General features: G+C 46.6%; 1 protein-coding gene across 3 annotated transcripts in view; it reads right to left on the bottom strand.

Moving 5' to 3' along the window:
- The window catches only part of RNF145 (ring finger protein 145), a 248,514-nt gene that overhangs the window by 66,205 nt on the left and 166,909 nt on the right, over positions 1 to 15,400 (bottom strand). For all 3 annotated transcript variants that reach the window (XM_085617590.1, XM_085617591.1, XM_085617592.1), the window contains exons 8-9: positions 13,244 to 13,426; positions 10,088 to 10,235 (exon numbers count right to left, since the gene is read on the bottom strand). In XM_085617590.1, the coding sequence (XP_085473716.1) occupies positions 10,088 to 10,235; positions 13,244 to 13,426 (331 nt within the window). The remainder of the gene's footprint in view (positions 1 to 10,087; positions 10,236 to 13,243; positions 13,427 to 15,400) is intronic.

Raw genomic sequence — 15,400 nt, 5'->3', positions numbered from 1 at the left:
TCTTCCCAAACTGTTCAAACCTTTTGGATTACCAATCCGGGGGAGCGGACGGGAAGGAGGTCTGGGAGGTAGAGGCCTGGATAACCAGGCTCTCGGGCGTGGGGTGCAAAAACCAGAAAACTGGGGTCGCCCGGTGCAGGGCGGTGGCGCCGGGCCACGTTCCGGTCCACAGGAGGAACTGTGGAGGGCTTGGACCAGGTGCCCCTCAGAACGTCAGTCAGTGCTTCATTGAACTGCAGCAGAGGTTCCGAGGAGCTTGCTGGCGGTTGAAGCACTTCAGTGAGGAGATTAGTCCTCATGGCCACAGCAGGCAGCTCCAGCCCGAGGGCTTCGGCCGCCTTGCGCAGCACCACAGAAAACGTAGCACCTCCTTCCTCCGAAGCCACGGACGGAGGAGAGATGAAGCCACTGTCAGGGGAGGTATTAAGATCACTGGCATCCCCCAGTTCGTCTGCCCAGTCCTGAAATTACTGGCACTTCCGTGCCAGAGGGTCCTCAGACCACTCCCAGTCATCTCCGTCATCCGATTCCTGGTATACAGGTAGAAGGATCGGAGCCGGGCGGAAGATGAACCTGTCACCCATCGGCGTCGGATACGGCGCCGAATGGCGCCGCTCCGACGCCGGGCCAGGACTAAACCGGGGAACGGCGTAGTCCGAAGGCGGCGCCGGGGGCGGCACCGGAGAGGTCGGCGCCAGCGGATGGGGCGTAAGGTCGACCGGCGCCGACCAGGATCGAGGCCTGGATCCCGCGGGGGCCTGCGGTGTCGAGACCGGAGTCAACAATGGCGCTGGGGCTGCCGGCTCGCACGGCCTCCCAGTCGAGCCTGCGGAGCCCGAAGGCGCGCTGGCAGGCGTCGGCGGCGGAGCCAGGCTCCTCATGGCCACGAGGAAGTCTCTGATCTCCGCCGGAGTCGCGTCAGACCCAGGGACCGGAGGGTATGGGGTCGGACAAGACTCCTGCGGCTCCGACATAGCCGTGCCACCCGAACCCTCAGCCGAGTTGCGCGAGGGGAGCCAGAAGAGAGATGACGCCTCTTCGACTTCTTGCTGTGCTTCGACTTACCGGAGTGCAAAGACTTCGACCCCGACGAGCGGTGATGACTGCAGCTCCGCGACCAGTCCCTCGACCTCCTCCTCGACCGGGACCTTGAGCGGCGCGGAGCCGACTGCCGGATCTCGAGCAGCTTGCGGGACCGCTCCCGCCTAGCCTTCGAGGTCAATGCCCGGCAGTCGAGGCACGACTCGGCATCGTGGTCGACCCCGAGGCAATAGAGGCACCGGCGGTGGTGATCCGTGACCGACATCAGTCGGTGGCAGGCGTCACAAGGTTTGAAGCCAGGCATCCCTACTGGCACCAGAGTCGAGGTCGACTGGAAATGGAACCAAAAGAGTTCAAAAAAGTTTAGTCATAAAGTGCCTAAAAGGGTATGCTCTTCCCGGATCGGCGCTTACTGGCGCGGAAAAAAGAATAACTGACGTCAGCGCGCGAGGGCGGCGTCTAAGTACTCCGACGACGTCATCCCGGCGATCACGATGCCGACGACCGACGTGGAGCCGCAGACGACGCCTAGGAACACGCAAGGGTATTGCTGACGAAAAAATCTTTTCGGAACCAGCCTGACGCCTGGGGATATTCTAAGGTGAGGAATCTAACGTGTTTCTTTCAGATTGAAAGGCTGAGTGCATTGATGTTGGGATGCAGTAGCTTCCCCTCAGCTGTCTGAGTAAGTCTGGGTTCAATTTAACTTGTTGTGTGGATAGATATTTCTAACAGTTCAGAATACCAAGGTTGATATGCCCAAGTTGAATTAATGAGTATCAGCATTATTGGTGCTCATTTCAGTTGGCATACTACATAAAGCATTGCACCAAGCAGGGGTAACAGATACACAAATCTCTTGCCCTGTTCATCCAAAGGGCATTCCTCAGGGTCTGAGAGTAAGGGTACCTGATGGAAACTTTTGCTGCCACACATTTTTAAGAATGCAAACAGATTCACTGCTGGCATTCCAATGTTTGCAGTGCACCTGTAGAATGTGAGAGTTGATCTCCCATTTGTCCCTTTCTTGGTTTGTCTTGCATAGCAGTCCCCGCAAAGTTATCCATGCTGTCAAGCCTGTAAGTGTACCTGATGTTGCATGACTGAGTAACAAATCTTTTGCAGTAACTGACAGTTGTAACAAATGTGTGCCCCTAGTTTCTAATCTACCACATTGCTAGTCATGTTGTGTAGGAGAATGAAGATCACTTTGTGTTGTAGCATTGGCAAGGATGTTTGATGAGCTAGTTGAACTGCCGCTAGATCCAATACATCAATTAGTAAAATACTCTTGTGGTGATCACTGACCAATGTGCCCTCAGCCAACTTCAAAGGTGCAGCTGTTGGTATGGTCATTTGCTACGTGTCGATAAAAGCTTGTACATAATAAATACTTTTTGTACCACAACTTCAGTTTGTGCTGAACACAGAACTCCACAATACTAGGTCTTATAACTCTCCTGTCTGGCTAGAAATTCCTGTAATGGATGCATGTGCAATCTTATGTTCAGGACTGGGGAAATACAAGAGACTATTATTCTCAACCTTTTTACTCTTCTTACTGTTGGAGGACAACATCAGGTAAAAGGAAAAGAGTCTCTGAAGGACATCATCCTGTTGTTGCTGGCATAAGCTTTTCCAGTGACCCCACTGAGCGTCAACCTTAGGGGTTACCAATGTCTGTTGGGGACTTAAATGTGACTTTTTGTATGTACTGTGAAGTCTAAACTGTTTAAATGTTGAATAACCTGTTGAGTGCCCCTTTTACCAACTAATCGTCTGCGTATGGGAACACATGAATGTGACTGCGCCAAACGTGCACTGCCATTACCGCCAGACATGCAGTAAACACTCTTGAAGCAGTCGTCACTCTGAATGGCAACACTTTGAATCGGTAAAAAAATCTCTACTTAATGCAAACCTCAGGTAGTGTAGATGGGGCTAATAGATGGCAATGGGGCAGTATGCACGATTCAGGCTTAGTGCTGCCATGCAGAGTGACCATATTTTACCCTTTAACCTAAGCTATAAGATCACAAGAGCTTGGCAATTTGCTCCCTCAAGGTGAGGAGTGATTTAAGAGGTATCATCAGCTGCATGCACATCACTCGCTCACATGACATCACAGGTTTCACCTTCCCTGACACAATCGGGTGAGGCATACAGATTAAAACCTGGGAGCTTTTACTTTTGCCCTTGTATTCGGATGAGACAGTAGATCTAGAAGTGTTCCAGGAGGTAAACTGTTGAAGTAAGTTGTGAAGTTTTTGTGATTTTAGAATGGCCATAGTCTTTACTTTCTGCTCTTGCTTGAAGGAGGATTCTGATTCTCTTGATCAGATGCTAACTCCTCCTTTCATCCATGGAGCCTAAACTTGTTTATCCAGGGTGAGTTACCGAACATGACACTGGTGTTTAAAGGCAAGCAAGGTCTTTCTCACATAGATGTGCCTTTTGCACCATGTGTGGTGAGTTGTCTCACAGAGGTGCCTTTACTATTTTGGGCACAGCTGAGTGCATCGGTTCACATTATACATACAATACGGGGACATTTATAAACAGATCTAACAGACTTATTTACATATCTCCTATTAGGAAATACTCTGGACCATCCTACTAGGAGTATTTTTGATATCATTTGTGCACATTACCATACACTTGAGATAAGGAAAAGGGATCGACAGTCCTGAAAGCCACTGACCCAATAGGTGTAACCATCAGCTGAAATATTTTGACGTAAGAGAGTGGGAATACCAATTCATTCACATCCCTCGATACTAGTTTTAATTTTACCAGGGACATATTGAATAAAGGTCTTGCAGGGCATTAGATTTTTATGCCCTGTGGTATATTTTAGTATAAGTACTGCAGATGGAAAGATTTATGGGTGGCTTTCCTCCTCTCTCTCTCTCCCTTAGGATTGTGGATATGGGCATTACAATAGGCCCTTTTTACAGAAATGCCTGCACCTCTTCCACTAACAGATGAGACGATCCTCTTGTATTCCATACAATACCAGTGGGTAAAGATGGATAATATCTACTGATCCAAAACTTCCTCCAAAATAGTGTGGACCTTCTTGGAAGGCTGCTTGCTGTTACATTTGTTTTGTAGTATGTGTTCCTGGTTTGGTAGACGGACATGACTTGTCTACAAAACCTGCCTTTTGCTGGTGCTGCTATTGTAGAAAATCCCTAGCACGATGTGGTTCACAGAGATATTGGTAAACCAATGAGGTGTTATTGAACATCTGAATGGAAACCGTAGATTCTAACTCATGCGTGTCGCCTTAACAGGACCCTGGTGATAATTTGTGTGAGAGCTGTATCTGCAGTATTCAGAGCACAATGGATGTTGGCATTGGCGATCACTTTGCCCTTAACAATAATTTAATTAGCTTTTTTTGTATGCATGCACCAGACAGATGTTGGATCAAATCCTTAATCTCCTCCCACTGATACCTTTCTTGCCATGAGACTAAAGTCACAGAATCTGTGATTCGCCTCTGGGGAGCTGCCACCATGCTGAAACACTTAACGTAAATCTTTTCACTCTGTCAGACAGGGCAGTCCCCTGTATTCCGTGCATTACTGCCCTTTTCCCTGCAGTATGAACCACTAGAGATACAGGTATTCAGATAGGGCAAGACTCCAGATGTAAATGGGATGATGTGGAGCTGGTTTGTATTTCAACTACACCCTGGGTGTTTCCAGTCTGAACTTAACAGGGTCTTTGACGTTTTTTGTTGAGAACTTCCTCACAGTCTTCAACACTGGGGAAATGGTGTGTTTTTTTCCGTTTTTGACAATGCTTCTATTAGAAAGTCACCCTCTTCCTTCTGATCATGAGCTGAACAGGATTATAGGAAGCCACCCAAACTATTATTGCATGATAAGCCAATGTATCGCCAGCCGGGAAGCCTTAACTGAGTTGAGCTCCCCTGTAAACATCCCATACATTTTCTTACTGCTTTATGGGTGCTGTGTCCTTAAATAGTGGTTTTGCGTCTTATGTTTTCTGCCTCACAATCAGAATGCACATAATGGACTGAATGAGATAGTGAAGCTTTCCGAAGACTAGCAGATGGTTGGTGTCTGAACTTTTCTTAGCAATCGGGAAAGCCTTGATGTAGGCTTAACACAGAGGAGTGCCAGACATTTGCAAATACACACAATGACTAATAAATGACAACTCAAGAAGGAGATGCCCACAAATTTATAAAATCAGCAAGTATTTTTATATATGTTTAGGCATCAGAAAGTAATCATTCAGGTAAGCACGTTTTTAAATATAAATCTTTTCACCTTAAAAAGTGGACAATTTTTGAGTTCTGCAATGTTACCCTATGGAAGGAAAACAAGTGAGGAGGGGTAGTTTCGGCTGATTCAGCATTTGTCATGGCCTGAAGGGTCGTCAGTCAATGATTTTATCGATGAAGACGCTGCTTCGGTGTCATACTCCTCAGTTGACGTCGCCATGTCACTGGTTGTGGCCGCGGGCGCAGCTGCAGGGATGGCAAAGTGCGATATTAAGTCGGCTTTCCGGCTGCTACCGGTTCATCCGGACGACTGGCCTTTGTTGGGCAGGACTTACAAGACCAATTTACAGGAGATAAGGTGAGTGGTGGGCAAGGTCCAAGGCAGCACCAACAGAACGTCACCAGCGGCACGAGGGCGACCGGGTGGAAAACAGCATCGGGAGCCCAATAGTTTTTTTATGGAGATCAGTCACTACAGAAAGAGGATGCAGACTCTGGCTGGAAGGCCAGGGGTTGAAGGCTTGCGATGCTCGGGTTTACTTATTGGAAGCAATCAAAAGGGCCTGCATGCAGAGGCTGCAGGCGATCTTGGGAAGAGTCCACGAGGGGTGAATCCACGATAGACTCGAGTTCTGGAGGACCTTGTTGACACCGGTACCCAACTCCAATTCGGGCCTGAGGAGACGGTGCAGTGGTGGCTCCAGGTGTCGTGTTTTAGCAGTTCCGGAGGCCTCAAAGTTTTCTCTTTTGGAGTTTCTGCAGGATTCAGGGAACAGTTCCACTGTTCTTCGGGAGGTTTTGGTCTATAATGAAGGCAGGCAATCCTTCCAGGTTTCGGAAGCATACAGCTGGAGGATGAGTCGTCTTTGCCGCAGGTTCGACAGAGAATGGCAGACAGGACTCCAGGGCTGGGGCCAAGTCATGTGCTCTCTTCAGTCGTCTTCTTTTGCGGTTCTTCAAGACCTTCGTAGGTCGTCTGATTTGCTTCTCTGGTGCCAGGGGCTCCCCTGAATACTGAATTTAGGGGAGTGTAAGGTAGTAGCCAATGGGCTACTGACCCTTGGGGTCACTAAGCCCCCTATATGACCACTCCCTGTGGGAAGAGAGCATAACCCTGTCCCAGAAGTCGTAAGTATGCCATCACAAAGATGGCTACTTCTGAAAAATTGTTTCCAGCTCACAGTAGCCCACCTTAGGGATAGTACTAGCCTGGAGGTGGCACGTCTACCTGACAAGCTAACATTCCCACTTGTCCAGGGTCCAAGGGGTTCCTGGACAAAGGGGTTTGACTTACCCTCCTGTGAGGGGAGCCAGATTCGTATTCTAAAGGCAGCAGCTCTTTAAAGCTTGCCGGCCCAAGGAGGCTAATCAGCAGGTCATCCTGTTCCCGGACAAGCTTTTTTTCTGGGTCTCTCGAGAGCAAAAAGTCCTTACTCTAGGAGGTCAGAACAGCATCTCGGGTGGCAGACTAGCTAAACCAGTCAGCAAGTACACCAAAGGCTGGTAGATTTTCAGGGGGCACCTCTAAAGTGCCCTTTGGGTGCATGTATTGGTGAATCCAACACTGGCATCAGTGCGGGTTTACCAATATGAGATATTGGATACCAAACATCCGTATTTTCAGTGAAGCCATCATGTAGCTGGGGAACTCATTTTCACCAGTGCCCAGCAAATGTCTTAAGAGGGATTCCCTGGTCACTTGTACTGGCAATAATAGGACTGACCAGCACAGGGGCATATCTGCGTATGCAGGTATTGGTAGGTTTTCAGGGGTACCTCTGAGGTGCCCTCTAAGTACATGGTACAATAAATCTCACACTTGCATCAGTGTGGGTTTTTTGAGAGGGGTTGTTTGGTACCAAACACTCCTTTGTTAAGGGAAGCCATCATGGTCATGTGGAACTCAAGTTCTCGCTTTTTCAGCCCATGTACTCTCTATGGCTTCACTGGCACTTACAATATTAAGGAATGGACCCTAATATTGTTGGGGCATATCTACTCATGCAGATGTCGCGTCACCTGTGGTATAGTGAGGCCTGCCAGAGGGGTGATTTACCTATACCTTCATTCAGTGGGTGGCATGGCACCCAGGCAGGATGCCATGTCGACTTTGTCATTTTCTACCTCACAGGGACATGCACACTGCAAGAGCAGTGGCATGGTCCAAGTAATGGGGGTCCTCCCTCTGACCGGCTGTAGGTAGCCAGACACTACCAGAAATGTTTCTGGACCCCTGGGTGAGAGCCCCTGCTCTTTGGGCCCAAAAACATTGCACATCCTGGGCAGAGGTGTCACATCTCCTTCACCGGGATGAGTCAGTAATCTTAGGGAAAGCTTCAAAGGCCTGATGCCTTTATAATGTGACCCCCAGCCTCTGCTGCTAGCAACAGATGGTAGCTCCTGGTTTACACCTCCACTTTGCGCTGGAAAACTTAGAATAGGAGGTGTGCCCACCTCTGCCAATTCCACCCCGAAGGTGGGGGAGGCGAGGTGAAGCACATCTTTCAGCCCCCCCGCCCCCATCTTGAAGATGGGGACACCCCTCCAATTATGGCTAGGTATATGACCTTCTGACAGGATAGTGGCTTAATAGAGGGTGTAGTCACCCCAGGTAAGGTGCCCATTGGCCCTACCTGCTACTCCCCTAAAACGCCTCTAAATTTAGTATTAAGGTGGCTCCCCCAGACCTGGAAACTAGATCTGCGATGACCTAAGAAGAAGCCATCCCAACAGAGAAGAATGAACAGGACGACTGCCTTGGCCCCAGCCCTACCGGGTTGCCTACAGCTTCTGCAAACCTGCAACCTGTCTTGCAGCCAGCAACCACTGAAAACCCTGGCAGGACTGCTGCCTTCAAAAAAGACTCCTATCTCCTGTCGACAGCGAGCCTGTCCAGAAGAAAACTACTTCAAGGGCTCGGGATCCAGCCGGAACCGAGATCCCTCCCCACTCTGGAACAGACGCCCACAGCCAGAGACTGAGAAGCGCACCTGCCCAGTGAAGTCTCCCCAGAAATCCAGACCTCGAGTCCAGTGTTGGCTGACCCCTCCAGACCTCCACGACGACACCTGCAGACTGAATGCAGAGACTCCCTCCGACGTCCAAAGGCAACCTTGGTGAGCTGAATTGAAGGTGCCCCCTGCGACCCCTCAAAACATGTTGGTAATTATAGGATTTTTTGCAACTATACGATTGTTTCAGGTCTAGTGATTCATTGTATTTCACCTTATGAACAACTTTTAATGTTTTTAATCATACCAGAGGAACTCGCTAAATGAAACGAATCTTTTAGTATACTCCTAGGAATATTTTGTACTCTTTTTTTCTTGCCAAAAAAGCAGGACCCCAAAAATATTGTCCTGAGAATAGATTTCTAAGACCTCCCAGGGTACAGATTTTCTTTGGTCGACTTCACCGGGGTGGCATTGCTCCTACCCTGGTGTGAGAGGTCATCAAATGATGAAGCATGCCTCGAAAAGTTGAGGGTGGGACGGCTACTCAAAAATCTTTTGATGACGCACGGATTTAATATGACAAAAATAAAATAGGACACTTTTGACCTCAGCATCCTCAAGTAGCTTTCTTGTGTTTGTCTGTATACTGGCGGATATACTTGCGGTTCGACCTCAATTACTCTCCTGCGGGGACAGATTGATCTTCCAGGGGCTCATAATCAAATGTGAGTATATGAATTGTGCAGGAATTCCCGAGTGGATCTAGTAGATTCCTTTTCTTTGGGGTTTGGAATAGTCTGAGATTCTGTTGATGTAGAGCTTCAATAGCGATTGGGTTTCTTCAGAGCCGATTTTGGAACCATAACCAACTGGCAGCCACTCAGTATACAGGCTGAATTTCTCCGAGTCAGGGTTCAGTTCATGGAGATGATACCTTGGTGGTCTGGGCAGACTGTTACGGTTTCTCACGTGGTGGTTCTGAGCTCAAGGCTTGGCTGCATCAGTTCCATTCATTGGCCTGGCAACGAGGTGTTGTTCTAAGTTAAACACCAGAAAGAAGATATTGAGCTTATTTGTGTGACAACCTTTGAGTCATCTTGGGTGTAGCTCTGGAGAGGTTTATTCTCCGTGGTCAGAGTAGTTCATGGATACATACTCGGGACTCTATTACCTATGGGTATCCGGAATAAGAGAAGGCCCATCTCTTTCACAATGAAAGTAAGTCTTTTTGACCTCAACGATACCATGGCCAGACGGAGGGTCAGGAGAACTTTGAAGCTACATTCTGTAGAGTGATCACCGTCTATCTCTTCAGTGCCTAATGGTTCTCTTGCGCCAGAAAGCCTTGCACGCCAATCATGACACCTTGTTATTATCTCTTGTGAAGAAAGATTGCAGACTCGATGTTCAGCCTAATAGGGAAATTTGCTACTGCAATTTGAGCAAAACTTAAATACAAGCAAACCCCAGCCGTCGCCATCCAATTTGGGTGTTGGCAGTAATAGCTGTTGCGTTAAAGCTTTCATCAAATTTCCTACAGTATTGTGTGGGAATTCTTGATCAAGGATGAAAATATGGAGATCTAAGCTTTTTAGTGAGACGATCCCTGTGCACAAGCAAATATGTTCAAACTCAATAGTGAAAAACACAATTTCAGGTGGCGATTTGGTCCTGGTGCACTGAGGGTTTCCAGGAGGGATCATTAATCCTCTAAAAACTAAAACCTTTACTTAAGATTCACAACTTGTAATATCCATGTACAACACAAAATGGCAGGAGCCTGCAAAGCATGTGATCTATAGCAGCGCATTATGCACACTTTATGGCCATTTACCTGGAGTGAGGTCAATACGCTGCTCGATATGATGATCAGTAGCCAGAAGTCCATGTGGAAAAACTGGCAGATCATGTACGCCATATAGGTGGGAAAGATGAGCAGGAACAAGCAGAGGCTGACGGCACGAAAATGCTTCCAGAGACTCCTGCAAGAAATATACATGGTACTAAGAGAAAGGGATGAACAGCTCTATACTTCAATGATAACAATTCCTGGCATACCAAATGTGTGTGGACATTCATTTTAACATGGTTGTCATATCTATTGGCATGGAACAATGTAATTCTCTCAACAAGGCTTCCTGTGTGAGGTCTTTCCTGAAGGACAGGTAGGTATTGGTGGTTTCCTAACGGATGGGGTAGGTGTTTATGATGTGGCACACAAGACAGTGTAAGCAGTTTTGGAGTTAGTACTTTCTGCAGGCTGGGGATGGGTGTTATTGGTGGGATTAAGTGCTTAACTATACAAAAAGGTGGCGATTCTGTGTGGACCCTTTTATCTAAAAAAGTCTAGTTGCCGATCTACTTAATGTCAAAAATGTTTTACTGTATGCATGATGAAGAGGGCACAGGAGGCACACATGAAACAAGACAAATTACTGCAAAAATCATTGACACTTATGGCCATGTACAAGAGTACTTCCACTGCTGGGCATGGTGCACACTCCACCAAGCTGAAGCAAGCCAATGCGATTCATTAGCTGCATGCACCTGCAAGATTGAAGGAGAGTCTGCACCCTCCATCCCCTCCCTTCCATGCCATACACTATTGATGACATATTTGAGAGCTTTTGTGAGGGGACACTCCTTCAAGGAACCCTCCACTGGATGACAATCTAGAGTTCTAACTTCTGGGCAACATGCTGGAAGAATGTAATGCAAGAAGCACCAGAACTGAGAAAGGCTCTCCCATTCCAAGCTTTCAATTCCATTTGCTTCTGTTGCAGAGTGCTGCTCATTTCTATTTCTATGCTCAGAGTCACAAGTCAGATTCTGTTCTGATCAGCAGTATGCTGCCTGAAACGGATTAACTTCAGGCTGGGAGTACAGACCCAACCTCCTCTTTCCTTTAAGTCTCAATTTTTCGCACACTGCTCGTTTTCATGTGAAGGAGAAATTGAAACTCCCTCGGGGGGCGTGGTACGGTCTGGGTACCTTTGGCAGAGGGTTAACCCACTAAAGGATGCAGCTCTCCAAGTTTAGCCCCCACAGATGACTCTTGTGGTTTATGAAAGATATCTGTACTAGAACCCCTCCCTCAACAAACGCACCACATTTTAGTTGGGGTACTCTACAATACATCTTTGTAATAGGGTTAAGTTGTACAAGATCACTCCATTCATCTGAAGTATGTTACAGTCAAGGCTTCCCCTTTAGGACTAGACTCAAGAGAGGCCAGAGAGACGTACTTCGACAGGGAGATTACATTCCCCAACTTAACAACAGATGTATGCAATCTACCAGGTAGGTTTGGTGCAGCAGCAGATCCAACTACGATAGGTCAGAGACAAGTCCTATGTCAACCTCGACAGCCTCAATGGCCTGTCATTTTTTGTTCGACTCAAACAACAAATAATTTTTTAGTAGAAACGAGGAGTCTTCATTGTACTGTGTGTAACAAAAAGGAGTCTACCCAGTGTCAGGTAACAGAGCTGGGTGTGCAGGGCACATGCAGGGTAGGGGAACAGGTGGTTGTGCATTGTACTGCCAGGACACTGTGGAATTTGGTATGCATTGTCGGATGATTGCTTAATGTGAAAGTGCCCTGTGAATGATGGCTATCTATGGAACGCAGGGTGGGTGCTAGCCGTTTCTGCATGCACAGTGACTTTTGGGTGACAAAGGCAGGTGAGCAGAGACAATACGGTGTTCAATCTACTGCAGGTGACAGAGCTGATGTGTCCAGTTAACTGCGGGCCACAGCGTGATAAAATGGTCTCTACACAATGTACAGAAGGTGATGAAGATGGATGTAAAGAGTATTGTGCCACAGCAGTGTGCAGTGTTCTGACTGCCCACCAAGTCCCAAAGATTTCAAATTGCTTTGCAATCGCTTCACCTTCCTTCTTTCACTACTCTCACATACATACATCTTGTTGCCCACAATCGCTTCACCTTCTTCCTTTCCCTGCTCTCACATACATACATCTTGTTGCCCACAAACACCCAGACTCTCCTCTTCTTTATTCTATGGATATGTCTGTGTATGTATGTGTGCCCATTTTGGTAAATACTGCATTTGCAGCTAGCTGTGCTATATCTATTGGGTGTTTATTGGGAAGCTTACATTGTTGCTGGCTTTGATTTACCGTTTTGCCTCTAAGGGAGGCTTGCACAGTTGCTGCCTATGTTACACCTCTTATATATTCGGAAAAATAAGTTTATGGTTAGCGATACTGGTTTAACTTGAAAACATCACAATATTTGAGTTTTTACAAAGTTTTTGCAATAGGGAGGTATGTGTTACTGTGTCTAGGGCTCAGCCAGGAGGTAGAGTGTGTGTGAGCCACTTATCCCTAGCCAGGTACATATTCAAGTTTGGGGCGGGTGTGCGGGTGTCTTTGATATGGGGTATTACCTGTATGTTGGCACCGACTGTTCTTGGTGAGATGCACTTACTGCAGGATGGCGGTGGGTGATCTTGGCATGGAGCATTTCCTCTAGGGAATGAATGGACTATTTTGGAGTATGGGACCTGCCAGCTATTGTGGTTGTTCCTGGTATCTGATCATCAACAGCATGTCAAAAGCAATATGTATGGTAGGCAACAAGTGGGTTGGTGGCCAATCGGAGGCAGTGGGCAGGATCTACACAACACAGCAGAAAAGCATCCTCAGCCCACATAGGCACCGCTTCATGATTTTTGAAAAGAGAGGTCTGAAGAGCTGCAATTCTTAGAAAAAAACATACAAAAGGTGCACTTTGTTGCAGCAGCTCTAAACTTAATACACCACAGTTTACATCACCAGTTTTTAACCATCCACTCCCGACTGCACCTCCTTTACCTCATAGACACTTTCCTTTTTGTGTCTCAGTTAAATTCACCTCTCAAGCCTCATCCTTCCCCCAGCTGATTTCAAACTCCCTCCTTTGCCCCATGCTTCATGTACAGAACAATGTAAAAACAACATAATTAATAAGAAATATTACATACTTGTCTCTTGAAGCACCAAGGGCCAAGACAATAGGATCTGCAATCTCAAGCATGGACTGCAGTATTGATGCCACTACGATGAAGAGGATGATGCTGAGAAGGAAGGCCCGATGGACAACCTGCAGTTCAATGAGTCCAGTCTGCACAGCCAGGATGAGAAGAGTAACTCCCTCTGTCATACCACTGGAGAGAGAAATAAAAAAATAACAATAACCTGTTCAAGCAAAATCTAAATAATGTTACTGTTTCCCAGGCACAAAAGAGACGTCTCCACCACCCCACCAAGAGATAAGCACTCAAGAACTTTACTTCTTAACACTTAACTTTGAGCAGCCACAATCAACAATCCAAAGGAGAAAACGTTGAGTTTTTTCATACAATGAAAAAGAGACAATAAATGAGCACTCACAATGTAAGCCACACTGCTAAACCCCAAACAATCTCATCCAACTGTACAGATAGAAACACATAATCTTACCCCATAACCCAAAGATGCAAGAATGAGCAATCCCAACCTTTAAAACGAGACAATTCAACAATCTCAATCCATAGACATAAGAGCCAACACATAAGAGCCAAAAATCTGCAACAAGCATGCCACTCCTGAAAGCAAAGAATGAACAATCTATTAAGCATAAGAAGATCAAAAGTGCATAATCACAAGACAGAACCAAGAGTCAAACACTAAGTAGGATTGAAGCTCAACAAATAACTCCACAAAATGTGCCTCACCATCCACAACATATTTAGTCATAATACAATTCAAGGTACACAATTCTTCATTTACGCCAACCATTTCTTCAAAAACCTTGATTGTTCCAGACACATGTAGATTGATGTTAGAAACCCAGTTCTCAATGCACCCCAAAGTCTAAGGAGGCCTTCTACAAGGTTGCTAGCGTAAAGCAGTGTTCATAATACAGTTATTTAAAATTGAATTCAATTTGTAAGGCCTTTTTTTGTAACATACGCAGGGAGGTCAGAAACGGAGCCTTAAAACTTAGTGAGGAATTGATCACTAATTGCTTTCTTTTTGTTTTACCTAACGTATAGTAGGAGAGATCTACTTCTCTTCCAGGGTAAAAGTGTTTGTTATTAGAATTAAAAAAAATAAACCAAATCCCAACCCCGGAAAGGAAATAGCAAGCATAGATTTGCAGCCTTCTGTCTATTAATGGGCGCACGTCAAATAGCAATACACTGGCTACAACCCGCTAGCCTCAGGTATGAATTGTGGCAAAAAGCTGTACCTGACTGGCCAATGACCGAAATGCACATAATCAGAAATCACACTGACTAGAAAGCCTATAATGCCGTGATTGACATGCTGGTGGCAGCTGGCTCTGTATATGGTATTCCCACTAAGAGGACTTACCTTGCAAAGAGTCCCGACGTTCCTCAAAAGTGAACAGGGCTCAATGTAAAACCCAAAGTGCTCTATTAGTGGTAGTGTGGGCGAGCAGCCTTAGGCCTAACACAGAGGAGTGTAAGATATATATATTGCATAACAGTGCCAGAACAATTTTATAAAATTATACTTTGTTTGTATTTTAAGACCCAGATCTTCACAATACGTTTAAGTTTTAAAACAAAAATACATCTCACTTTGAAAAATTGACACTTTGAAACTTTTCAGCACAGTTCAACGTTTTCCTATGGGGAAAACAATATTGCAGTTAAACAGGTAAGTAGTGCACTTACAAATCTAGGCTTCAGGAGCAAAAGTCGGCACGGGTCAGGTGAGTACCAAAACTGCACACCAAGCGGCACCCGGGCAGCCGGGTGCAGAGATCAAAATCAGAGTTCGGCACAATGTTTTTCAATTGAGACTAGGGGTGCCTGGAGCCACACTGCTTAAGGTAAGTAGATTGCTTGCAGGGGCCAAGCTTTGGGGATTAGGTTAAGCACGGGGGTCACAAAGTAGCACCAAACATACACCCACCAGCAGCCAGGTTCAGGAGGGTGCAATTTCAATGTTGGGCGCCCAATGCTTTTCAATGGGGATTCTTCTTTAACAAAACAGGCTGCAGGCATAATACCAGAGATTGCAAGAGGGAGACCGACAGCAGAGGTAAGTAGAGATGTAGGGGGTCGTAGGGGCACAGTCGGTTCAGCTTACCAAGGCCCAGGGGCTTCAGGTGAAGGGGTGCCTTTCGA

The sequence above is a fragment of the Triturus cristatus genome, chromosome 7 (genome assembly GCF_964204655.1).
Source record: "Triturus cristatus chromosome 7, aTriCri1.1, whole genome shotgun sequence".
NCBI classification, from domain to species: domain Eukaryota; kingdom Metazoa; phylum Chordata; class Amphibia; order Caudata; family Salamandridae; genus Triturus; species Triturus cristatus.
The sequence above is the reverse complement of the archived record's forward strand: the minus strand, read 5'-3'. Positions and strand labels throughout refer to the sequence as shown.